At 40.9% G+C, this 26192-nt stretch overlaps 2 protein-coding genes across 7 annotated transcripts in view; one reads left to right on the top strand and one right to left on the bottom strand.

Annotated features, from left to right (window-relative positions):
- Nucleotides 1–19332, top strand: part of LOC137840260 (ankyrin repeat and BTB/POZ domain-containing protein 2-like) — a 52291-nt gene extending 32959 nt beyond the window's left edge. The window contains exons 7-9 of one of the 3 annotated variants that reach the window (XR_011086785.1): nucleotides 835–1001; nucleotides 16126–16467; nucleotides 16655–19332. The gene's annotated coding sequence lies outside the window, so the exon portion shown is untranslated. Of the gene's footprint in view, nucleotides 1–834; nucleotides 1118–4012; nucleotides 4502–16125; nucleotides 16468–16654 lie in introns of those variants that run through there. The other 2 variants (XM_068650530.1, XM_068650529.1) reach the window with 2 other exon arrangements.
- Nucleotides 1–26192, bottom strand: part of LOC125967454 (serine/threonine-protein kinase BRSK2) — a 184453-nt gene that overhangs the window by 2839 nt on the left and 155422 nt on the right. For 2 of the 4 annotated variants that reach the window (XM_049718584.1, XM_049718587.2), the window contains exons 14-18: nucleotides 19326–19983; nucleotides 16400–16448; nucleotides 16161–16284; nucleotides 12244–12424; nucleotides 10095–10187 (exon numbers count right to left, since the gene is read on the bottom strand). In XM_049718584.1, coding sequence (XP_049574541.1) covers nucleotides 10095–10187; nucleotides 12244–12424; nucleotides 16161–16284; nucleotides 16400–16448; nucleotides 19326–19983 — 1105 coding nt within the window. Of the gene's footprint in view, nucleotides 1–4498; nucleotides 5823–10094; nucleotides 10188–12243; nucleotides 12425–16160; nucleotides 16285–16399; nucleotides 16449–19325; nucleotides 19984–26192 lie in introns of those variants that run through there. The other 2 variants (XM_049718586.2, XM_049718589.2) reach the window with 2 other exon arrangements.

The following is a 26192-nucleotide window of genomic DNA, read 5'->3' as shown; positions in this document are numbered from 1 at the left end:
AATTTGCCCAACTGTTAATTCAGATACAGAAGATGAGGACTTTGATGGATTTACGTATGAATATCGATTAACAATAATGAGACTACAGTATATGGTTAAATAGTGGAATAAAATACAACTGAAATCATACAACCAAACTGTCTTGCTTCCATGACATTTTATTTTTTTTGGTTTACCTTGAGTCGTGGTATGCATGGGCCCTATAATGCTGAAATACAGAAAAGCCCACGCAATTGAGTTTACGCCTTTTAACCTGAAGTGCCTTATGGTGTGGAAAACACGGTATATCTCTCTGACAGTGTCACTAAAAATTGGACATTATTAGCGATAAGAAGGCAACATATGCTCTTGTTTACACGTCGTCATAAATAGTGCGGCTCGTCATCCTTCGCGTGTTTTACTTTTGAAACTTTTGAAAAGAAAGTTTGCACACATTTTTGACCATATTTAAGACAATTTTTTTACCTGCAATATTTTTATAGCTACGTTCAGACCAAACGTGAGGTGAGCATTTCTGGTGGTGGGATTCTAATATATGTGTGTCATGGTACGGATGACGAGTTTGGAGAGATGTGATGCACGACCGTGTACTGATAATCTGCAAATTGGCTTATTTGCCCAAATTAGGAAAATTAAACTGTTGTCAAACGTCACCTCTTGGCAGCCAATCAGCTTTGGAAATGTAATACGTCACACACAACGTTCTGTATATCTGTCTGTAGTCATCCTACAACACAGCAATGCAGGGACAGAACCAGAAGAGAGCAGGCTTGGACAATGTTGAGCGGGGAAGTTGGCATACCTGTCATATGCATTTACTTGTGTTTACTGCAGGAGGAAAAAGAGTGGCTCGGCTGCAGTCCCAGGAAAGAAGTGGAAGGACTCTGCAGTGTTGTCTATTATCGACCCGCTGAAACACTGTACCAAGCAAAGCCCCTCCCCTTCTCCGCATGCGAGAACGAAGCATCCACAACCCATACATACTCTGCGGTTAAACTTTGGTGAGTAAAGTGAGACGAAACATTAATCTCGCATTTGGTCTGAGCACAGCATAAGGATGACTTGTGGCAGATATATGATTGACTTGGGCATATCAATAAAGTTATGGGTGCTTTCACTGTGATATTTTCCTTCTTCCATTCAACTATAACCCCCAGAGTTCGGTGCATGTTCCAGTTTAAAAAAAAATATGTGACACATTATGCATCACAACTATATTGTCCACATGTTGTATTGGTCAGGAACGTGAGTAAGAATATAAACATGTTTGCTGTATAGATTAGTAAGTGAAGCCGTGCTAATAAATCTGTGTCATGCGATTGACTCGTGGTCGACAGTCACTTGTCCTTTTCATTCTACCACGCTGCAGCACACCAGCAAATAGTGCACGCGACAGGCAAATTAATCCAACATCACATGGTGAAAGGATGTGTTGCTATAGCATGTATTGATTATATAAGTCAGTTTTGAATCAGTCAGTTCTTAAGGTCACCAAAAAGTTGGTTAGCGCCAAAACTGATTGGTTGATGAGTCAGTTTACTCAGGTTAAGATCAACTGTGCCACACAACACAGAAAGCTGTGAGGGGGGATAATCAACGACACTTCAATTACTGTAAAATATCCCAGTTTGAAAGCACCCGAAAACAGAAGTGAAGACACTGGACAATACAGAGCAGACAGTGTGTATTGTGTAAATACTGGTGAGGGATGCGTGGTTGTCAAATTGTTAGGAATGTTTGTGTCTGAGTCTCATTTTCCTCAGTTGAGATGGAGAGCTAATCGACACAGTGGAAGACAACCCATCTGTCTCTACAGCCACCGATTGAATATATTCAAAATATCTGGACACTGAGTGAAGAGTAAATATAGCCATCTGGAGCCCACAGACATTTGTTAATTTGTCAATTTCCAGGCATTCACTGACACCACCTTCAATTGCAATTTGTGTGTGGGTCTTGTTGCCTTCACCTTTGTCTTTAGTGAGTGAAAAAAAAAAAAACGTATTTGGTGGAAATCAAAATCATATTTCTTTGCCGCAAGCTTTCAGAAAGTCACAGTTTTGAGGCATTAATTGTTGGCTTGGGAAAAAATATGTGTTTGTATGGCCATTTTTCAAATTTTGACTTACACTTAAATAGTTCCTCCAGGAATCGACAATTCTGCAATCACGGAATCTATTGCATAAATCAAAACTGTCACTAGAAATTAGGGTGAGGATATTAGATTTACATCTACTGTATTTGCCGGTGTACAGGTCGACTCGGTGTATAAGTCGACCCCCTAAAATTCGACGGAAATTTACGTTTTAATGATATATCCTTTGTATAAGTCGAGCTCAATTGTTGCATTATATTAAACTTCAAAATTCAATATGCAAAATTTATTGACGAAATGTGTTCAAATTCCGGGAGGCCGTGCGCATGCGGCTGTTTATAAGCACCGCGGAGGAGATCGCGGAGCCTCATTCGACTTCCAGCGGCCGGCGAGCTCACGCACGCCGCCCGGCACCAACGGGAGGCCGGAAATAGCTCCAAGCCGAGCGGATCGGCACTTTATAAGCACCGCGGAGGAGATCGCGGAGCCTCATTCAACTTCCAGCGGCCGGCGAGCTCGCGCACCCGCCCGGCACATCCGGGAGGCCGTGCGCACGCGCCAAGTGGCCGAAAATAGCCCCCGCCGAGCGGATCGGCTGTTTATAAGCACCGCGGAGGAGATCGCTGAGCCTCATTCGACTTCCAGCGGCCGGCGAGCTCGCGCACGCCGCCCGGCACCAACGGGAGGCCGGAAATAGCTCCAAGCCGAGCATATCGGCACTTTATAAGCACCGCGGAGGAGATCGCGGAGCCTCATTCGACTTCCAGCGGCCGGCGAGCTCGCGCACCCGCCCGGCACATCCGGGAGGCCGTGCGCACGCGCCAAGTGGCCGAAAATAGCCCCCGCTGAGCGGATAGGCTGTTTATAAGCACTGCGGAGGAGATCGCGGAGCCTCATTCGACTTCCAGCGGCCGGCGAGCTCGCGCACCCGCCCGGCACATCCGGGAGGCCGTGCGCACGCGCCAAGTGGCTGAAAATAGCCCCCGCCGAGCGGATCGGCTGTTTATAAGCACCGCGGAGGAGATCGCTGAGCCTCATTCGACTTCCAGCGGGCCGCGCACTCGCGCACGCCGCCCGGCACATCCGGGAGGCCGTGCGCACGCGCCGAGTGGCCGAAAACAGCCCCCGCCGAGCGGATCGGCTGTTTATAAGCACCGCGGAGGAGATCGCTGAGCCTCATTCGACTTCCAGCGGGCCGCGCACTCGCGCACGCCGCCCGGTTCAAATTTTCTAAGTTCAACGCACAATGAGATGCATGAGAAACGGCCTTGGTTACCATCACATTTGAAGCGATGAATACGAAGTTACATTTTATGACTCGGTGTATAAGTCGAGGTCGATTTTTTTCGGTCGATTTTGGATCGAAAAAGGTCGACCAATACACCGGCAAATACGGTAGTTTTTATCCCAGCAGCTACATAGATGTCAAAATGGGCTCATACAGCAGGGCACAATGCCCAATAATATTAAATATGATCTTTTTACAGAACAGAAATATGACATCTGTAATGTGAACAGCACATGGACGCAATATGACACGAATGCGCACAAAGCGATGTTGAATGACATACACATCTTTTTATCTTTATTTTCATCTTTTTACCATCTCGTAATGACAGAGAAGCGATGCAGCAGAAGAAAGAAATATTTTGAGTAAGAGAGGTGGCGTTTTTTCTCTGTCTATTTCTTTGTCTCAAGTCCGTAGTTTGGTTAAATGTTTTGCACATTGAGTTATGTTAATCAAATGTATTAAATAAATCTGCCAAAGATGGACAAAGATAATATTGATGTTGATTATGACCACAATCTTTCTCTTTTGCAAATAAATGCCTAAAATAATTCTTACTTCATTATTATATCGATTTGCTTTATAAATGGCCATTTCAGCTGAACACAATCATGAATTGCTCTTTGCAGAATCAGGATCGTTCTCTACAGACTCAACACCTTTTCTCTGGCGATTCCTGGTGAAACTACCTAAACTAGAGGGAAACAATTTCCGTAGAGAAGGCTCAATAAATATACAGGAAAAATTTCTATATTTTGACAAATGATGTCAAATGAATTGAGAACAAGGACTAAATGGGACAGAGGATTTAAGCATTCCATCTGTGTGTGCGTTACTCGCTGACAAGTGACCTACGGGCAGCAGTTGTTCATAACATTGAAATGGACATCATGCATGCTGTGATAGCAAGATTTAAACTTCCAGCACTGTGGTGACTGACCTCATACTGCTCATTGGAGATTTTGACCATCTTCCTCTCTTTCATTGACAAACTCACACATGTTGACTACACAACAAGAGGGAAACACTATCGAACTCTATCCTTATTCAATGTGAATAATTTGCATATTTCCATAACGTGATAATCTATCTAACAATTAATTAGTTCGTTCGTTCGTTCATTCATTCATTCATTCATTCATTCGTTCGTTCGTTCGTTCATTCATTCATTCATTCATTCATTCATTCATTCATTCATTCATTCATTCATTCATTCATTCATTCATTCATTCATTCATTCATTCTCATTGTTGTTACGTTTATAGTGTGTTGTCCCATCCTATGTGCAGCTTTTCTTACAGCTACAGCTGCGTTTATTTAGTGTTCAATAAATAAAATTGAGTTGAGTTGCATTTGACATATTATTCTATCACGCATGTCATAGACCTGACTTTGATTGTAGAAACGTCTTCCAAAGCTTCTTTTAGCTCTCCATCTTACTTTCACCACAACAACATCCATCCATAAGACAAAGGCAATGCTGCAATGTAAGTGCAGTAACACAGTCAAGAGCAAGAACATGTATCAGTACATCCGACAAATAATTGCACATTTACTTATTTGCTTGAGTTTGTCTCCAAATGTTGCTCCATCTCTATGCGCTGTTATTGTGACTAACTTACCATGCGTATTCTCCAAAAACACAGCGACTTGCATTCATGATTCACGTTTTACTGCAGAGAATTTTTCAAATGTGAAGCTGATGACAAGGGCTGTACAACACAGCGTTAATGATTACCATGCAAGGTTTGTACACACCATAAACATACATTAGGGCAGACACACAATCTTTTTGATTTATTTGTAATTTAACAGATCAGATATTTAATATCTATGTGGTTGCAGAACAGAGAGCAGTGTTCTTTCATCAGATTAATTCCCATGTCAAATATATTTATGTGGTCTTACTTCCTTGCTATTTATGCTATTGAGTGGTATGTTGTGTTGCAATGCTTTTGTCAAATAATGCCTCAGCAGTGTGGTTGTTGCATAGTGTATTATGGCAGGTTTAATTTCGGTTCCATTTTTTTTAGCCAGCAAACTCCTTACAAACTAAATAAGCTGCATCATCTCCTATCTACTGCCAAGAAGCAATCATACATTTGACCTCTATCTTAAATAAACGTGTCTGTCATCAAAAGTAAGCGACTAGGATTTATTCAAGAAGTGAGTCTGCTGTAAAGAATCAGTTATTTTTATGGCTCACTCATACAGTTTCAGATTCAGACGTTAGTGCAAACAAGGTGTGCTCGTCAGTGTCTCCAGCATGTTCCCAGTGTGGGTTAATGCCCGAGGTCCGGTATTCTAGTCACTCTGGGTCTTACCACGCTTGAAGGGTTTGCTTGGAAAAGGGGTCGAGCATTGACAGCCATCTGAGAGCAGTGACTGTCATTCATTTTAAACACTGGGTTCCGAATAAAACACCACAATCAGTAGATGCTGAAAGAAAGGCAAGAGAACTGCAAAGAAAAATTCCCTTGTATAATTCAGAAAAAAAATGTCTCATTCTAATAGCAGATTTTTGTGTTTTCTAATTCATGATTTTACACCTTTTAGCTACATTACTTTGCCTAATAAAATGTGAAAAAAGTGTTGTATTGTACCATTCATAATGCAATAATTCTAATGATGCTCTCTTCGAAATAAAGTAATACATATTTGATGAAACTGTGAATCACTGAGAGCAATTGTACTTCTTTCATTATCCTAATGCATAACAAGATGAGGATCAGGGTAATAATAGTAAGTGTAGTACGTATTCATTGTATTTAATTTTCATTGTAATAGGTCTTTATTTGAGTTTGAATTTTGTATTCCTTAAATTCATTTAGTTTTAATTAGTTTTTAGATCAGGTTTGTTAGGTAAGTTTTTAATTCCCCCCAAATTGATTAGTTTTAATGAGGTTTATATAAGTTTTACTAATGGAATATTTGCTGAACGGAGTATTTAAAAAAAAGATAATTGAGTATTGTGTAATATTGACAATGAAGTCCAACAATTCCTAAATGAGTGTTCCTTTTTCTGGACATCTGAACAGTAATACCAAAAAATTTACATTTAAAATAAACCCTGAAAGCTCATATGGGAAATTATTGACAGATGAAAATGAATATATAATTATGATTTTAGCTATAGTTTGTTTTATAAATATAAAATGTAGTTTCAGTTACTTTTTATAGCACTTTCATTTTTATTTATCAACAAAAAATGTATTCTGTTAGTTTTCATCAACCACAATAACCTTGGTCAGGATATTGTGAAATTGAGTGAGGATTGAAAAGATTGCAATATTCAATCACGTGATCTGTGTTTGCTCACTACAACACATTGCAGAATTAAACATGCGGTTATTTTAAAATAATGTGGCTATCTATTGTCAGGCAGTATATCCAGAACCATCCGCACACACAGTTCTTAACAGATGGACCTGCCCATGCAAAGTCCATATACAGTGGAACACCGGAAGTCAACCGCCTCGACTCGACATTTTCGGTTTATGACAAAAATGTCTGGAAAAGTTTGCCTCGGTTCTTGGACCCTAACACAAGGTTCATATTGAAGAGTTGAGTTCATGCAATAACAACCGCGTATAAAAAGAGCTACTGAATTTGTAAACAATACATTCAGGTTCACTGGGGTCAAGATAACACGTGGTGATAACCGTGTAAAAACAGTGATTTTCTATCTATCTATCTATCTATCTATCTATCTATCTATCTATCTATCTATCTATCTATCTATCTATCTATCTATCTATCTATCTATCTATCTATCTATCTATCTATCTATCTATCTATCTATCTATCTATCTATCCATCCATCCATCCATCCATCCATCCATCCATCTATCTATCTAGTCAAAGTCAAAGTCAAAGTCAAAGTCAAAGTCAAAGTCAGCTTTATTGTCAATTTCTCCACATGCCAAAGACACACAAAGAAACCGAAATTTCGTTCCCCCCTATCCCACGGTGACAAGACATGGCTCACAACAGACAAACAAGTAAACAAGTATAACAAAAGTGTGCTGAATAAATAATGAATAAATAACACAACAATAAATAAATAAATAAGAGGAGCAGAAAAAAACCGAGCAAGTGCGCGTACAGCAGACATTCCCGAAAATAGCGCAACAGTGCCGCACGCTACGCAGAAGGGGGTAGCGAGTTCAGGGCCCTAACAGCCTGGAGAAAGAAGCTGTTGGCGAGTCTGGTGGTGCGGGAGCGCAGGCTCCTGTACCTCTTCCCAGAGGGCAGAAGGTCAAACAAAGAGTGAGCCGGGTGACTCACATCTCTGGCAATCGAGGTTGCCTTGCGGGCGAGATGGGAGGTGTAAATGTCTTTCAGGGAGGGGAGCGAAGCACCAATAATCTTACCAGCCGTATTCACTATGCGCTGCAGGGCCTTCAAGTTCTGTTCAGTGCAGTTACCACCCCAGACAGCGATGCAACTGGTGAGGACGCTCTCAATGGTGCCACGGTAGAATGTAGACAGGACTGCCTGAGGAGCACATGCACGCCTGAGCTTCCGCAGGAAGTACAGGCGGCGCTGAGCTTTCTTTGCCAGTGACGAGGTGTTTGCGGACCAGGAGAGGTCCTCACTGATGTGCACCCCCAGGAACTTGGTGCAGCTCACCCTCTCCACCACAGCACCGTCAATGATCAGCGGCAGGTGTGTTGTGTGACCCTTCTGGAAGTCAACAATGATTTCCTTGGTCTTATTGACGTTCAGCAGGAGGTTGTTGTCCCTGCACCACGTGGTCAGAAGGTCAACTTCCGACCTGTACCGAGTCTCGTCGCCATTCGTGATGAGACCCACCAGAGTCGTGTCGTCAGCAAACTTCACTATGCGGTTGTCGCTGTAGGTCGCAGTGCAGTCATGCGTCAGCAGGGTGAAGAGCAATGGACTGAGCACGCAGCCCTGGGGGGCCCCCGTGCTCAGCGTGATGCTGGCGGAGATTTTGTCGCCAACACGCACCACCTGAGGCCTCTGACAGAGGAAGTCCAGTATCCAGTTGCAGAGGGAGGTACTGAGGCCCAGCTCGTCGAGTTTGCGGATGAGTCGCTGCGGCACAATGGTGTTGAAGGCAGAGCTGAAGTCCACAAACAGCAACCTCACATATGAGTCCTTTCTCTCCAGGTGGGTGAGGGCCGAGTGGAGGGCAGAGCAGATGGCATCCTCAGAGGACCGCTTGGCACGGTACGCAAACTGGAAAGGGTCTATCTATCTATCTATCTATCTATCTATCTATCTATCTATCTATCTATCTATCTATCTATCTATCTATCTATCTATCTATCTATCTATCTATCTATCTATCTATCTATCTATCTATCCATCCATCCATCCATCCATCCATCCATCCATCCATCCATCCATCCATCCATCCATCCATCCATCCATCCATCCATCCATCCATCCATCCATCTATCTATCTATCTATTCATCTTTTAAATGTTTGCCGTGTCAAACGCCGCTTACGGAGCGCGTAAGGCTGTGCTCCAAGCTTTTGTTGTATTGTACGTTTTGTGGGTTTATGTACTGTTTTAGAAAAAAATTGAATTATTGCGTCAGAATGTGACGGCTTCGCTTCTTGATGCGCCTGGAATTAGCGTTGAGATCCGGGGTTTTACTGTGTGTACTGCGTTAGCGTGTAATTCAGCATGCAAGTCTGCAGATCGTTTCAACCAAGTGAGATCAGTGAGAAGCTGTTCATTATAAGACGCAAGTATGCATGGATGAGACGAGTGACAGAAAGATAGACTGAATGTGAGATTTGTGGTCGTGGGCTAAATGTTTGCATATAGTATATTGTAATTACTGATAAAAGTTTATCACTGGCTAGAGTCACACTTGTAATGATAAAAACTGGAACTTTTTGGTCAGTCGGCATTTTCTTTTTTAAACTGTTCATTATATTGTCTTACTGTGTTTTATAAGGTAGCTATTGTCAATAATTTTCCTCTTAGAAATAACTTTGGAAATTTTATTCAGATACGTATATGTATCTGTAGCGGTCCTTGGCTAGAGCCGAATTCTGTCAATTAGTAATATTTTTATTCCTCCAGTTGAACAAACTTTCATATGGACCATGAACACATTATATTCTCTTCTACATCTCTGTTAAGATTCTTTAAATAACTCAGGGCATTGAAGCGATCGCAGCTTTGACCTGTTTGCAAGTAGTACATATTGTATGTCCTCACGGCAGCAATGTATGGAACAAACAGAAAGCTGTGTGAATTTAACATGTGGCTGTGGAATGTTACACTAGTACATAGAACGAGAAGTCACACTTTTCGATTTTCTTTTGAAAAATCCGTCTGTCCACAGGCAGCCCAAAACATAAAGTCCAGTTAAAAATATGATTTCATACCTTAATTTCTGTTTCTATTATTCAGGTGCTGTAGGTATAATTCAAATAGCCAATCATCAGAAAATTGCATCTTCAAATACCTGTGTCTTTTCTTTTCAAAAGGGATGACTTGTAGCGGGGATGTTTGACCCTGTACACATTTAGAGCCTGGTGCCTAATGTTGCAGGTCATGGTATGCTGGCGAGTACATGCACGTTTGGATGCTGTGTGCAAAAGTAGTGTTCTGAGCCGAGCTGAGTGGGTCAAAGCTGCGTGCGAATGTGATCATTGCCAGGATAATGAGTGAGGCAGGAGGGAGCTGTAAGGAAAAGTTTTGGGGGATAAAGGGATCAACTTACCAGAGATTGGGGGCTGAATGCCTGACTGGTCACTGTAGCTGAGCAATTGGGCCTGAATTATCTCCACCACACGCTTGAAACGTCGGCTGGGACCTGATGAGCAAGCACAATATTGTTATAACACTTGAAACGTTATTAAGGGTGTACTCTAGCTTGACTAAATTAATAAACGTAATCATTGTGTATATGTGTGTATATATATATGGTGCCTTAATATATGTATGTATATATATATATATATATATACACATACATACATACATACATACATACATACATATATATATATATATATATATATATATATATATATATATATATATATATATATATACACATACATACTATATATACGTATATATATATACATATATATATACATACTATATATACGTATATATATACTATATATGTATATATATATATATAAAGGTCATCCAACATTGGAAAAATATATACATACTACATATATATTCCTGTATATATATCAAAAGTTTGGGGTCACCCAAACAATTTTGTGTTTTCCATGAAAAGTCACACTTATTCACCACCAAACGTTGTGAAATGAATAGAAAATAGAGTCAAGACATTGACAAGGTTAGAAATAATGATTTGTATTTGAAATAAGATTTTTTTTACATCAAATTTTGCTTTTGTCAAAAAATCCTCCATTTGCAGCAATTACGGCATTGCAGACTTTTGGCATTCTAGCTGTTAATTTGTTGAGGTAATCTGGAGAAATTGCATCCCACGCTTCCAGAAGCAGCTCCCACAAGTTGGATTGGTTGGATGGGCACTTCTTGCGTACCATACGGTCAAGCTGCTCCCACAACAGCTCAATGGGGTTCAGATCTGGTGACTGCGCTGGCCACTCCATTACCGATAGAATACCAGCTGCCTGCTTCTGCTCTAAATAGTTCTCGCACAATTTGGAGGTGTGTTTGGGGTCATTGTCCTGTTGTAGGATGAAATTGGCTCCAATCAAACGCTGTCCACTGGCTATGGCATGGCGTTGCAAAATGGAGTGATAGCCTTCCTGATTCAGAATCCCTTTTACCCTGTACAAATCTCTCACCTTACCAGCACCAAAGCAACCCCAGACCATCACATTACCTCCTCCATGCTTAACAGATGGCGTCAAGCATTTTTCCAGCATCTTTTCATTTGTTCTGCGTTTCACAAACGTTCTTCTTTGTGATCCAAACACCTCAAGCTTGGATTCATCCGTCCACAACACTTTTTTCCAGTCTTCCTCTGTCCAATGTCTGTGTTCTTTTGCCCATCTTAATCTTTTTCTTTTGTTGGCCAGTCTCAGATATGGCTTTTTCTTTGCCACTCTACCCTGAAGCCCAGAATCCCGCAGCCGCCTCTTCACTGTAGATGTTGACACTGGTGTTTTGCGGGTACTAGTTAATGAAGATGCCAGTTGGGGACCTATGAGGCGTTTGTTTCTCAAACTAGAGACTCTAATGTACTTATCTTCTTGCTCAGTTGTGCAACGCGGCCTCCCACTTCTTTTTCGACTTTGGTTAGAGCCTGTTTGTGCTGTCCTCCGAAGGGAGTAGTACACACCGTTGTAGGAAATCTTCAATTTCTTAGCAATTTCTCGCATGGAATGGCCTTCATTTCTAAGAAAAAGAATAGACTGTCGAGTTTCAGATGAAAGTTCTCTTTTTCTGGCCATTTTGAGCGTTTAATTGACCCCACAAATGTGACGCTCCAGATCTGAACCCCATTGAGCTGTTGTGGGAGCAGCTTGACCGTATGGTACGCAAGAAGTGCCCAATTTTCTATTCATTTCACAACGTTTGGTGGTGAATAAGTGTGACTTTTCATGGAAAACACAAAATTGTTTGGGTGACCCCAAACCTTTGAACGGTAGTGTATATATATATACACACATACACACATACACACATGCACGCGCGCACACACACAACCACCCACTCACAAGCTTACTGACGGCTGATATTAGAGTTTTCAATAAAACATACAGGTGCTTTTTGCCGAGACTATAGGAGAAAACTGGAGTATTAAGGTAGTCAGGATTTGTTTCCATATTTCGGCCCCTTCTCTGTAGGTAACTTATAATGAATCTTTATTTTTTTTTGAAGAATTTGGGGGGAGGGTTGTAAATTTTTTACCTGACCTGAGAGCAGTGTGAAGGTGACAGAATAGATGCCGTTCTCCTTGCTGGCACAGGTACTCTCTGAGTAGGTGATGTCCACCTGGAACTTCACAGGCTTCTGGAAAACTGTTGGACCAGTCGTGGACTTGTACTCAGCTCGAAAGCTAGTTTGGGATATGACACTGTGGCTCAGACTGGGTATCTGAGGAGGAGATCAGACCATTTATGCATCAAATGTGACGATAGTATGGAGCAAAACAAGGACACATGATGTTGATGTTACATTAAAACACACTGTGATGTTGTCCGATGTCAGCATTAACAGCACGACAAGAACATCGTACTAAAAATCGAGGCCACATGGTACTGTGACTGTGAACTGGAACTATGCCACGGAGGAAGAACAAATAAAACTAAACACTCCAATTAGAGGCAAAGCTTACGTTTGAGATATTTTAACATTTTTATCAGAACTAAACCAACATGTTGCGGTAATGAGTATTGATATTGATACATATATCGTAATTTTCGGACTAAAAGTCGCTCCGGAATATAGGTCGCATTAGCCATGAAATGCACAATAACGTGAAAAAAAACATATATAAGTCGAGCACAAGTCGCATTTTGCGGGGAAATTTATTCGACAAAATCCAACACCAAGAACAGACATGAACGCGCAACAACAGGCTAAACGATAGGTATGCTAACGTGACAAACACAAACGAAGAGCTGAGAACGGGTCTGACATAACATTCAGAGTTATTAAAAAAACTATTACATAAATAACACGTCCATCGATCGTCCTTTGTCAACAATGGGTGCGTGCCGCTGACGGCGCTTGCACTTCAAAATATTCCACAGGCCCATATAACGATATATAAATTAGATATCAAATAACTATTATATAAGCAATAATATTATCAAACAATCTGTGCACTCTAAATCATTAAATCCATTGATCAAATTCCTCGTCCTTTGTCAACAACGCTGCGCGTGCGCCCTGACGTCAGCCTCGTCGTTATTCCACAGATCTAGTATATAACTATATTGTAGCGTTAACAAAGTACAAGGAAAGACGTGGGTTTGGTAAACGGCTCTTTATTTAACAAAACAAACTTCCAGGCGTGTGGCGGCGTGGACCTCCAGCCACGGAGGTGGAAGAGAGATCCATAGAATAGGACCGGGTGTGCGTAAAAGCCATGACCGAGCCCCATCCACCGTTCCCGGACAGCCACCCGGCCGAGCGCCGGCCCCCGGCCTCTATCCACGGAGGTGAAAGAGAGCACCGTAGAGTAGGACCGGGCGTGCGTAAAAGCCATAATAGTTTTTCAAACCTTCTGTGTCACTCCAAATCATTAAATCCTTCAAACTCTTCGTCCTCCGTGTCACTTAGAAACAAAGCAGCTAATGATGCCGGTAGTATGTGGGGCCCTTCGTCATCTTCGTCATCCCGTGATCAATCTTTGTCCTTTTTGTAAACAACCGCTGCGCCACGCCGCGTCGCGCTCCTGACGTCACTTGAAATTCAAATTACAGTAATCCCTTGCTACATTGCGGTTCGTTTATCGCGGTTTCACTTTTTTTTTGAATTTTTTTTAAAAAAAACACGTTAGTCGCTCCTTATTATAAGTCGCCCCCCCCACCCAAACTATGAAAAAAACTGCGATTTATAGTCCGAAAATTACGGTATTTCTATTCGGGGGTTCGTCATATAATGAAGTTCTCAATATATAGTATAAAATACAAATACAATGTATATATATATATATATATATATATATACTATGTATCTAAAAAAAATCTGTAATGCATATACAGTCTAAAAACTCCCCTCCAAAAGTATTGGAACAGTCAATATATTTATTTGTTCTGTAGATGGAAACCTTTTGATTTTCATTACTTTGGTCAAGGTTCTTTGTATGTTATAAAACGTTCTCTCTACACATTTTGGCAAATTCGAGCTCAGTTTTTTATCCCTCAAAATGACTGATTTGCATTTTCTGGTGTAGTTTCTGTACAATTGTTCATGAATTCTTCTCTAAAAAAAGATGGTTGTATCCTTTACTACATAGATCTCAAACTCAAGGCCCAGGGGCCAGATACGGCCCGCCACATCATTTTATGTGGCCCACGAAGACAAATTTTGCATCAACTTTGTTTCATTACACCATTACAAACTGTCTTCACTTTTTAAAAAGTAGAGATATTGCTAGCAATTTTTATTACTATTCATCTTTTTAAACTATGTGTTTACTAGTTTCTGATTTCAAAACTAGTTATTCATTAGTTTGTCGTGTAGCCTATACTGTAAATAATATATGGCGTTGACGGTCATAATGGACCTCTGAGATAAACTATGACTACAATGCAGACCGCGACAAAAATGAGTTTGACGCCCCTGCTTTACTAGAAACCTTTAGAGATAGTTCTTTACTACAAACCTTTGGAGATTGTCTTTGTTGAATTCATTAACAATTGTTTTGAGGTCTTTACCGGTCACACATTTCTGACATCAGCAGCTTCTACTTTTACTTTCCTGTTTTACACTCCCTATTTTTAATCTATTAAGCTATTTAGTACAGCAGTGGTTCCTTTCATTTTTAGGGAATTCCACATATTTGTATTGTGCATTGTGGATTGGCACTGATTGATTTGAAATATTGTCATTAGCTTCATCATCACCATTGGTTGTTATTGTCTCTGTCATGCCGTCATGTTTTGTGGGTTATTGTTGTCTTGTCTTTCTGTCGTATTGTCTCTTATGTTTTATTTTGATAAGTAACTCTCCTCTCGTTTCAGTTCGTGGGCCCTTCCTCTGTGCGTCAGTCTGCTTGTCTTCCCTGACTCGTGTGCACCTGTGCCCTTGTTCCTGATTGTGTGCACCTGTGTCCTTACCCTTTTGTGTGTATTTAGTCAGAGTCTTCCCCTTGTCTTGTGCCAGTGCGTCTTGTCCCGTCCAGAGCACCAGCGATCGCGTGAGTTAATGAAACCTTTTGAGAACCTAGCTACCTTTTGAGAAACTAGTTTGTGAAGAAACCTTTGTCGTCAAGCCTAAGCTCTGAGTTTTTCATTTTTTGCCACCTTGTTTTCCCTCTTTTGAGGCGCTTTTGGTTTTTGTGCTGACTTCAGCCTGTCAGAATAAATTCCTTTTTTGTTGTCACTCTGTATCCGAGTCCTCTCCTTGATCCAAGTCTGACAGTCTCATAGACATCCTTATGTTTTGCTTGCTATGGTTTGATTCACTTCTAGTGGATTCAAACCAAATATGTTATCTCCTTAAGCTACGATTCTGATGTACAAAGTACATAAAAGCTGAAGTGCTGTAGTTCTAATACAGTGGTTCCCAAAGTGGGCGATACCGCCCCCCTGGCAGTCCGAAGTCTATGTAGTCACTACATAGACAGCATAGACTACAAAAGCAAAAACTCAGGTTTTTAATTTCAAGCTTGTAATGTTCAGAATTTTATCTTATAATAAAAACCGCATTCTGGCGGTCAACATCATCTTGAGTTCAAGTCAACATGAAATTGGGGACTCGCCAGAACGCGCCGTGTTGTGTTGTGTTGAGCTGGTTAGGGTGGTGCATTCACTGATATATATTGTTACGAATGTACATATATGACTTTGTACCTGTGTGTGCATGTGTGTGTGCATATATGCGTGTTCGCGCGTGTGTCATTGTGTGGGTGGCGAGGGTGGCGTGCCTTAGATCACGTCCGCCACCATTTTCTGTGAGTAAATGGAAGAAAATGTTTATTTACCATTCTATGTTGCTGAAACAGTTAAAACTCTTTTCAAATTGCAGCATACCAAATCTGGTTGGGGGGGGCTAGGAATTCACTGGGGAGCCAAGGGGGCGCTAGCCTGAAAAAGTTTGGGAACCACTGTTCTAATACTTTACAGGAGGGTGTATCAAGAGGAGACAAAGAGACACCTACAGACAGGAAAGCGTGGACAATGTCTGCTTTTATGGAGCTGAGAGGTTTGTCTTTGATCACAATGAAGATCTGCTCGTCCTTCTCCAAGTTGATGAAGTTACCAAACCAAGATTTTTTTGCAAGTCTACAGAAAAATGAGACAGATGACATCAAAACTTGAACTTATGAAATGGTATAATCAATAATACTGTACTTTTGTGAAGGCAAAGAATCATATGGTGTACTGCCGTGTCACTTACTCTGGAGAAGAGTCCGGGGTGAGACTAGACATGTCCTCCTGTGTGGGCACTGCACATGCAAGAACTGGGTTAGTATATACTTGAGTGTGTGTTTGAATCTGTGTGTTTAGAGGTGTACTGTATTCAAATAAAAAAAATTAAACATAATGAAGGCAATTTTTTTTTTTTTCATCCAGGTGCCATGACATGTTTTTTTGCTCTGTTAAATTGTTTAACATGTTCAGACTAAACCAACAAATTGATTTATCTACACAGTTGACCATCATTTGGGGACATGGGTATGCTGGAGCCTATCACAGCTGGACACCTGCTAATCGAAGGGACCTACAGTATAGTCAACCATTCAATTTACGAACTTCATTGACCCAAGCATGCATGTTTTGGGAATGTGGGAAGAGACTGGAGAAAACCAACATAAGAAGAGGGAAAACATGCAAACTCCATGCAGGAAGGCCGGATTCCGGATTCAAGCTCACAAATCGCTGAATTGTGAGCCCTATGTGCTATGAACCAGTACACTAAATTGATTCAACACCGAAAAAAATACTAGCTGTATAACTTGCAGATCTGGGTAAATGTACCGTATTTTCCGGACTATAAGTCGCTCCGGAGTATAAGTCGCACCAGCCATAAAATGCCCCAAAAAGTGAAAAAAAAACATATATAAGTCGCTCCGGAGTATAAGTCGCATTTTGGGGGCAATTTATTCGACAAAATTCCACACCAAAAACAGTCATGAATGAGCAACAACAGGCTAAACGGTAGCAACAACAGGCTAAACGATAGGTATGCTAACGTGACAAACACAAACAAAGAGCTGAGAACGGGCCTGACGTAACATATAGAGTGATTAAGGACAACTATTACATGAATAACATGTTTATAAAACCATCAGTGTCACTCCAATTCATTAAATAGCAACAACAGGCTAAACGATAGGTATGCTAACGTGACAAACTCAAACAAAGAGCTGAGAACGGGCCTGACGTAACATATAGAGTGATTAAGGACAACTATTACATGAATAACATGTTTATAAAACCATCGGTGTCACTCCAATTCATTAAATAGCAACAACAGGCTAAACGATAGGTATGCTAACGTGACAAACACAAACAAAGAGCTGAGAACGGGCCTGACGTAACATATCGAGTGATTAAGGACAACTATTACATGAATAACATGTTTATAAAACCATCGGTGTCACTCCAATTCATTAAATCCATCGATCGTTCTTTGTCAACAATGGGTGCGCACGGCTGAGGGCGCTTGCGCTTCAAAATATTCCACAGGCTCATATAACGATAGATAAACTATATTTTAAATAACTATAATACAAGCCAATAATATTATCAAACCATCCGTGCACTTTAATTCCATTAAATCCATCGATCAAATTCCTCGTCCTTTGTCAACATCGCCGCGCGTGCGCCCTGACGTCAGCCTCGTCTTTATTCCACAGATCTACTATATAACTATATTGTAGCGTTAACAAAGTACAAGGATAGACGTAGGTTTGGTAAACGGCTCTTTATTAAACAAAACAAACTTCCAAGCGTGTGGCGGCGTGGACTTTCAGACAGACCGGGCGTGCGTAATGGCCATGTCCGAGCCCCGCGCACCGTTCGCGGACAGCCACTCGGCCGAGCGTCGGCCCCCGACTCAGTAGAGACCGGGCGTGCGTAAAAGCCATAATAGTTTTTCAAACCTTCTATGTCACTCCAAATCCTTAATTCCTTCAAACTCTTTGTCCTCCGTGTCACTTAGAAATGATCACCGCTAATGATGCGGGTAGTCCTTGTGTGGGCACGTTTGTATGTAAACAACCGGCGCGCCGCGCTACTGACGTCACTTGAAATAGTAATCCATTGGTACATCACGGTTCTCCAAACTTTCTTTCTGCTGCTCGATTACTGTTTTCAGCTGCATATTTTACAACTTGAAGTTTGTAACCTGCAAAATATGAGTTTATTTTTGGTGCCATTTTTCTTAAGCCCACCCAGTTGATGAGTCACGGCCAACGGTAAAATTTAGAGCGCCCTCATCCAGTTTCGTCTGAAAATATATATTTTTGAGATAGTACACATATGCATACAAGCAACACAAAAAAACCAAGAAGGCACTAACAATGAATAAATAAGAGTATTGAATAAATAATAAATAAACAAATAATAATAAATAATAATAATAAATATATGAGGAGCAAAAATGGAGCAAGTGTATATACAGCAGACAGTGGACTTGGATATGGTGCTTTAAAGTGTTAATTGCTTTATTTGATGTTTTCTCTATTTTTTATGTTTTGAATATGTTCAAGATAAAGAAATAAAAGCATGTGAAGTGATCAACTATACTAAAAATAACATGGGAAGTGGTCAACTATACTTGTAAGTGATGTCTTAATGATCAAGTAAAAATTTGTGAAAAAAAAACATATATAAGTCGCTCCTGAGTATAAGTCGCCCCCCCACCCAAACTATGAAAAAAAACGCGACTTATAGTCCGGAAATTACGGTAAGTTCTTTTGTAGTAGAAAAGAGCCACATTGTTGGATTGCAACAGTATGTTATATTTTGTTCCATGATCACCAAACCAAGTCTGTTACTTCATTTTGTTTACGGCACATCAACAGCAAATTGTGAAAACGACCTCTTTAGAACGGTAAGTGATGATCAAGATTGGTAACTAATAATCTCAGGCATTCACAATTCATCTTTTATCCACAGGTTTGGTCTGCACAATATAAGTGTAAATGTTCCTTTTTGTCGCTGTTATCTGCATGGATATAACTGGGTTCAATGTATGGGTTACATGGATTGTTAGCTCAAAAGCCTGTTTTGGTTGTCTTACTAACAATTAGAGCACTGCTGCACACATACAAATGGTAAACTAGTCGCAATATGCCAACCCCTCAATCCAACTTTACCTTGCATTTTCCTGCGATGGAAACGAGGGGAGCCCAGGAAGCTGTTCTTGATGGAGTTGAGGCGCGTCCTCCAGGGCATGCCGCCGATCGAGGGGCTGGGTGGAGGTGTTGGACTAGGTGTGCCAGTTGGGCTGTCCTTTGGTGTGTGCACTGGGGTGCCTTTGGGAGTGGGGAGAGGGCTGCCTCTGGGGGAAGGATGGGGGGTAACCTGCGAGTTGGGGAAAGATTTGCCATTGTGGTGAGGGTGCAGGTGGTGGCGGCGCAGGGGTGACATTGGAGGCGCAGGAGAAAGAGGGATGGAGAACTTTGGGGGTACGGTAAGGGGGGGGGGGCGCCTCACATGCGGGCTGTTGGGGATGCAGGGTGTTAAAGGCTGGCTGGGTGTGGAGGGCTCAGACTTGGGGTTGGAGGTGGTCTGGGCTGTTTTGGGGAGGGGGTTGGACCTGGTAGTCAGTAGAGGCTTTGCAGACACTTTGGGCTTGGCAGGGAGGGTCTGGGTGCGAGGGTGCATGAGGGGAGACCCCATCTTGGGCTGGAAGGAGTTGGGTAAGTGGGGCCCCACGCCGTTAAGGCGGACCTCAAGTGAGTGTGTGGGGCTGCAATTGGGGGACTGACACAGATCTGGGGACTGGGGTGGTATGAAAATACGCCGGTTGGGCTGTGATTTGTCATGCGCCAGTAAACATGACAACAGAGTCAGCCAAGAGAAAATGCGGCAGCCAAGGCATCATCATGGCCCAATAAAAGTTCATTCCCATGAATAAAACACAGCAGGAAATGAAAAAGCGTGTGGCAGATGGGTTGAGAAGTGGAGCAGGCAGGAGGTGGTGAGAGTGCATGAAAGAAAGAAAAACAGAAAATGCGATTAGCAAAGTGATTATCAGCCAACCAGGAGGCAGCAGTGGAGCATTCGTGATGCATTAACAGCAGAGATGGACCGAGACCAAAACAGCTGATCCGAGCTCCTATCACTTGGACGTACAGTACACTGTAAAAAATTCACTGTAAAATAAAAGTAAAATATTGGGAGCAAGGATGCCAGTAGATTACTGTTGAGCTATTGTCATTTATTACAAGAGAATAGTACTGTCTTTTGAATTTCAGTATATTACCATCAGATAATTTGACACCACTTCTACTGTTATTGTAGTTTGAATTTGTAGTGATGTAGTTTGAAACATGATAGTAGGATATCTGTGATTGTATTTTTACAGTTAAATTGGTATTTAATAATAATGCATTCTATTTGTATGGCACTTTTCTGTCACTCACTCAAAATGCCTTCAATGGATATTCATGTTCATTCATATTCACACATTTACACTCTGTGGGGGTAAACTAAAAATTAACCATAATGAGCTACAGCAACTCCATAGTTTGATGCCTCTTGTATATTACCCATATTGAGTATTTTGTGCTTCTAAAGCATATAAAAAACACATCCAGCAACATGCTGTATCATGTGCCTCCATTTCGATGTTTTGATGTGGAAATGGAGCAATATAGTTACGTTTGAGGTCGATACTGTATTGTATTCGCCACAACAGCCTGCCTGGTTAATTTTATTGCAAGATGATTAATAAAGAAGTGGACTGTATTTTCTGTCAAGAGGTGGAGAGCACTGTGGTGCCTTTCCTTCAGAAAATACTGTTTTACACTGTCAAATTATTACAACTAGTTATTCTTAAGTATACATTAACTGAATTTGCATGTATGCATGAATATTTCACGGTATATTACAAATTAAAAAAACAAAACAAAACAAAACAGTAACATACTGTTCAAACATCTAAAATTAACAACAAACCATAGTTATACGTATGTTTTTAAATTATATTGATCATCTATCATTTATTTAACTGTTAATTTTCATGCTATGGGTGAATATTTAATAGTATTTTGGATGAATATTTAATAGTATTTTACAACAATTATAAAAAAAACAGTAAGATACTGTTACAAATTCTCCATATTCATTACAGTGTATGTTAGGGTTGATAGATTAGTTTGATCCTATGATTATGTTGGAATGTAACCTGTAATAATTAACCAAACTTGTCCTGTCTTGACAAAGTAGTAGAACAAAGTGCTAAGATCCTTTGAACTGATTAACCAAGTTACAGAGGAAGCAATCTAAGTTGTTCTGTTTACACAACATAGTAAAACACCCCCTGCTATGAATTGACTAGAGGCCAGGGGTTTCAACCCCATCCTGTCCACTCTCACCCCCACCCTGCTTTCTCTCAATAAATACTCTCATGCAGGAATCCAAAGTCAGACTTCGTTCGATCATTGCTGTATACACAGTGGCGAACGAGCTCTCCACTTGCAAGTGTTCAAAAGGCATACTCTCTCAAGTGTGGTTCTTGCAAAATAAGTTAGCGTGAGCACCACTCTAACATTTTGGTGCCATGACCCGGATCCCAAACGTGCCCACTGCTGATGGACGGAGGATGACGTGCTGCATTGTCGACAGACCAGCGTCCATTAGGAGGACCTGGAAAAGAAAGACCTGGGAAGAAAATTCTTCACTGGGCCAGCATCTTAGGTCTGCCTTTGTCTGACAGCAGTGGATTGACGGGATCCGGAAGTGCAACGAACCAGGGGACAAGTAAGTAAAAGTGCACGAGATCCACTCTAACAGTGTACAATTACCAACCATGGAAAAAAAATGACAAGAACACCATGTTGTCTTTAATTTCTTAATTTCTTTCTATTATCTATCTATCTATTTAAAATGAAGAGGAAACTGAAGAAACAGGAGTGGTCTCAAATTTTGGTCTCAAGGTCTATTTAAAATGAAGAGGAAACTGAAGAAACAAGAGTGGTTTCAACTTTTGTGTGTGTGTGTGTGTGTGCGTGTGTGTGTGTGCGCGCGCGCGCAGGTGTGTGCGCGCACGTGTGTGTGCGTGAGTGTGTATATATCATCATGAATCAGAAACAAAAAAACTAATACAAAATGTAACATGTGTATACAGTTGTATGCAAAAGTTTGGATCATCATTTTTATGATTTTCCTTTAAAATTAATTGGTTATTCGGATCAGCAATTTCAGTTAAATATATCATATAGCAGACAAACACAGTGATATTTGAGAAGTGAAACAAAGTTTATAGGATTTACAGAAAGTGTGCAATCATTACTTGAACAAAAGTAGGCAGGTGTCACGGTCGGGTGGAGCATGGAGCAGGACGACCAAGTGCAGCTTGGACCAGGGTTTATTGAAGCAACTCAAAAGGCAAACTGACATGACTTAACAAGAAATAACTTGACTGACCGGGACGTGAAACAAGAAGACAGCAGGACATGACGCCATCAAGACAGTACGACAACACCGAACGACAGCAACCAAAACCAAAACCAGCAGCAACCAATACCAATGATCCGACAGGGAGAGAGGGGCAGACAGGACTTTTATACACGACAGGTAACGAGAGGCAGGTGGGAACAATCACACTGATCATGGGCACACAGGAGGGGAGGGGCGAGCACACCGACAGAAACCAAGACAGACACATAGTGGAGCAGTTGGGGGCGAGACGTGACAGCAGGTGCATAAATTTGGGCACCCCAACAGAAAAATCCTCCTTTTATACAGGGTCCGGCAAAATGAACACATTTGTAGGTTTAATACAATGCAAATAAGTTAAAGAAACAAAAAAAGAATATATTTTTATTTTCAAAAAGTACATACAATGCCGTTTTGTTTTGTTTTGTTTTGGAATAATGTTATTTTGGTCTTACCACTGCCACATTTTCTGGACTTCTGGCGAAGCGAGGTCTCGTTTTAATGCTGATTCACTGGCTCTGAAGTTAGTAACCCATAACAAGATCGTGTTTCGAGCAGGTACGGGATCATGTCTACCAAGTCTGAAGCACAAACGGAACGCTCGTTGTGTTGCAGTTACAGATTCATTCTTGATAAACGTTTCCACAATGAAAGCACGATGCTCACCGGTCCAATTCATGTTAGCAACTGAAACGAAACAAAATAACATTATTCGAAAACGAAATGAAATGAAACGAAACAAAACAAAACAAAATGGCCTTATATGTACTTTTCGAAAATAAAAATAAAACATTTTTTGTTCCTTTAATTTATTTGCATTTTATTAAACCTACAAATTTGTCGGACCCTGTATATATATTACCCCTTTTGCTGGTCTAGTCCTCACATGATAGGCATTGAGATTTGGATTTTTATTCTCTCAGGTCAATCACAGCAATCTAAACCTCATGTATCGGCACATCCCTTAAACACCAGCAAGTGAAGCAGTAAAAAGCTGACTCTTCCACCCAATACTGCATGCACTGTAGTGCTGTTGATACAAAAGGCCCTGGAATGAGTGACCTGGTCAAAATAGTGTCAATCCACAGCTGAACAAACTGCAGCAGCTCCAGTCTAATTTAACCATCCAGTTTGTTCTTGTAGCAACATTATAAGACATGTGTGACAACCACGTTACCACAAATAGTTTCACAGACTACAAGCGTGTGTCTGCGTATGTGGAAATGACATGAAACAATCGGCCTCATAAATAACCCTTGTAATGTAACTTTCGCATGCAATTGTACACCGATCAGCACACTAAATTGAAAAATGTAAAGTCCCTCTCCCGCTGTCGTACATTGCAGTTTCAAAACAGCATTGATGGAGCCCCTCATGCTTGCTGCTAACTTGCTGATTCGCAGATCATTTGAATCATGTGTGTACATATAGGTGGCGGCCCGAAGCTCGCTAGAGGCTTTCGTTAGAGAAATAATTGATCTGGTTGTAGGGAGGATGTGTTATTTTAATATGACCGACATATATTTTATATGAACACATTTCTGACTGTTGGGAGCTGTTTTTTGGTCATCCTCTTATGAAAATCATTGTTTGATTGCTAAACGCAACAGGCACTGCTGCAAAGGGGTCCTTGCTGCAGAACCAATCAATACTCGTAACAACGTCAAGTGACTTGATGTCTCCCAATGGCATTCCTCCAACTCAGGAACTAGGAAGTAAATATTGCCTCGGGTCTATTGACAACAATGGACTTTGTTTGCACTTGGTAAGTTCTTATTTAATATAAATCTTTATTGAAAATGGCTAAGGATAGCCCCGGGGCTAAGAACGTGCAGTGTGAAAAGCCCTAAAATGTGATAGGATGTTAGGAGTCATCAGCAGTTTATATGCAGTCAATTTTGGCTTCAGAGATTACACATGGCTAATTTACGTTTCAGAGAGTAGCTACAGTAACTCCTGGTTTTGCCTTACCGTCTTTCTCAGATAGTAATCTAACATAAACGTTAGTCAAACAACCCTAACCCAATGCTAATAATAGTTGTTTCACATTCTTTTTGGGTGTTACACTAGCATGTTGTGGGTAGTGCAATACCATTAAACAAGACCAAAGAGACGATCATAGTGGTAGAGAACATTTATAGTGGTAACACAATAACAACATTACCATTTGTAATTAACAGTGTTCAGACACTCCAAACACACACACGTCTGTACAAGGTAGAACGTTTGATTTGCACGTGCATCTCCCCTTCATACATTGTGTTTTTTTGCAGGAGCAGTACACAAGTTCCAGGATTCCGACTGGGGCTGGAGGAAGTAACATCCAGTCAATCTCAAAGGAGTCTTCATTGATGACTAACTTTATGTATTGTAGTAGCAATGCTCCAAAATGTATTGGTTGTTTTTCAACCTTGCTCAACCTTGGACAACATTACAGATATCTTCTAGGCCTCATCTAATCTAACCTAGTCTGAGGGGTGAATCGTAATCTTGCAAGATCAAAGATTGAGCTGGACACCCTTGCACTGTAGTTACACATCACAAAATCAACATTCTGGTGATTCCTGTCGATTCCAGGCTAGATCTGACCTTGACTCATACATGCTGTGCCCATGTTACAAGATTAAGATGCTGTGTCCATGTTACAGGATTAATACACATCTTTCACACCCATATTGATAGCTTTCTCCTGAAGAGAAAAACCAGGGCAAATTTCACGGCCAGTCCAGTAAAATAAAATACAGTAATCATTGATCATATGTTTAAAGTAAAATGAATTTGGTACGAACCTTTTACGTTATTTGTCATTTTTTCCTTCCTCTTGTGGGCAGCCTCTATGTTCCGTGTGTTTGCAAATTGCACGTAGCATTCTCTGTGGTAACCTGCATTAGCTAGCACATCTGGAATCGGGCTGTTAACTGTTAAGTTGAAGGTTTTAACAGAAAATTGTGCTATTGCACTCTCTGGGACATCTAAATTAGCCCACTGCAATGTACAACTAATAAATTTGACCCAACTTGTCTCTGAAAATAGAATTATTTTAGTGGGCCCTTTACATGAATTGCACTCCATCTTCAATAAATACCTAAATAAATATGCCATGGTTCAACTATCTTAGTAAAGTTTAATGAAAACACTACACAAGTTGGATCGTAGTCTTGAAAGTTTTATTAGAATTGTATTTACTGTCTTCCAATGCAATGCAGACAGCATGCCGTTCCATCTTGTTTACATTTTGGGGGGTCCTTAATCCCCGTATGCGAATTGTCATTGGTTTATCAGGTGTCCAACGATATGCATGAGAAAACATTTCATTAAAATGTAAGATTGTGAAAAAGGATGACCAAAAATTAGCTCCCAACAAATTGTTTTTGACTTAATATGATAACTAGATATCACACACAAAGAATTGTGTACTCCCTCGATGCAGATCAATTAAGTTCACTTAAATCGCGTTCGGCCCGCCGTCTAATAGGAGTCGGCAAACATCTAAAACAGCCTGGATCAGTCCTTTTGAGGACTGGGCTTGGGCACCCCTGGTCTACATGGTGTGTTCAATACAAACACACTAATTGTGT

This window comes from Syngnathus scovelli, chromosome 4 (assembly GCF_024217435.2).
Source record: "Syngnathus scovelli strain Florida chromosome 4, RoL_Ssco_1.2, whole genome shotgun sequence".
NCBI lineage: Eukaryota > Metazoa > Chordata > Actinopteri > Syngnathiformes > Syngnathidae > Syngnathus > Syngnathus scovelli.
The sequence above is the reverse complement of the archived record's forward strand: the minus strand, read 5'-3'. Positions and strand labels throughout refer to the sequence as shown.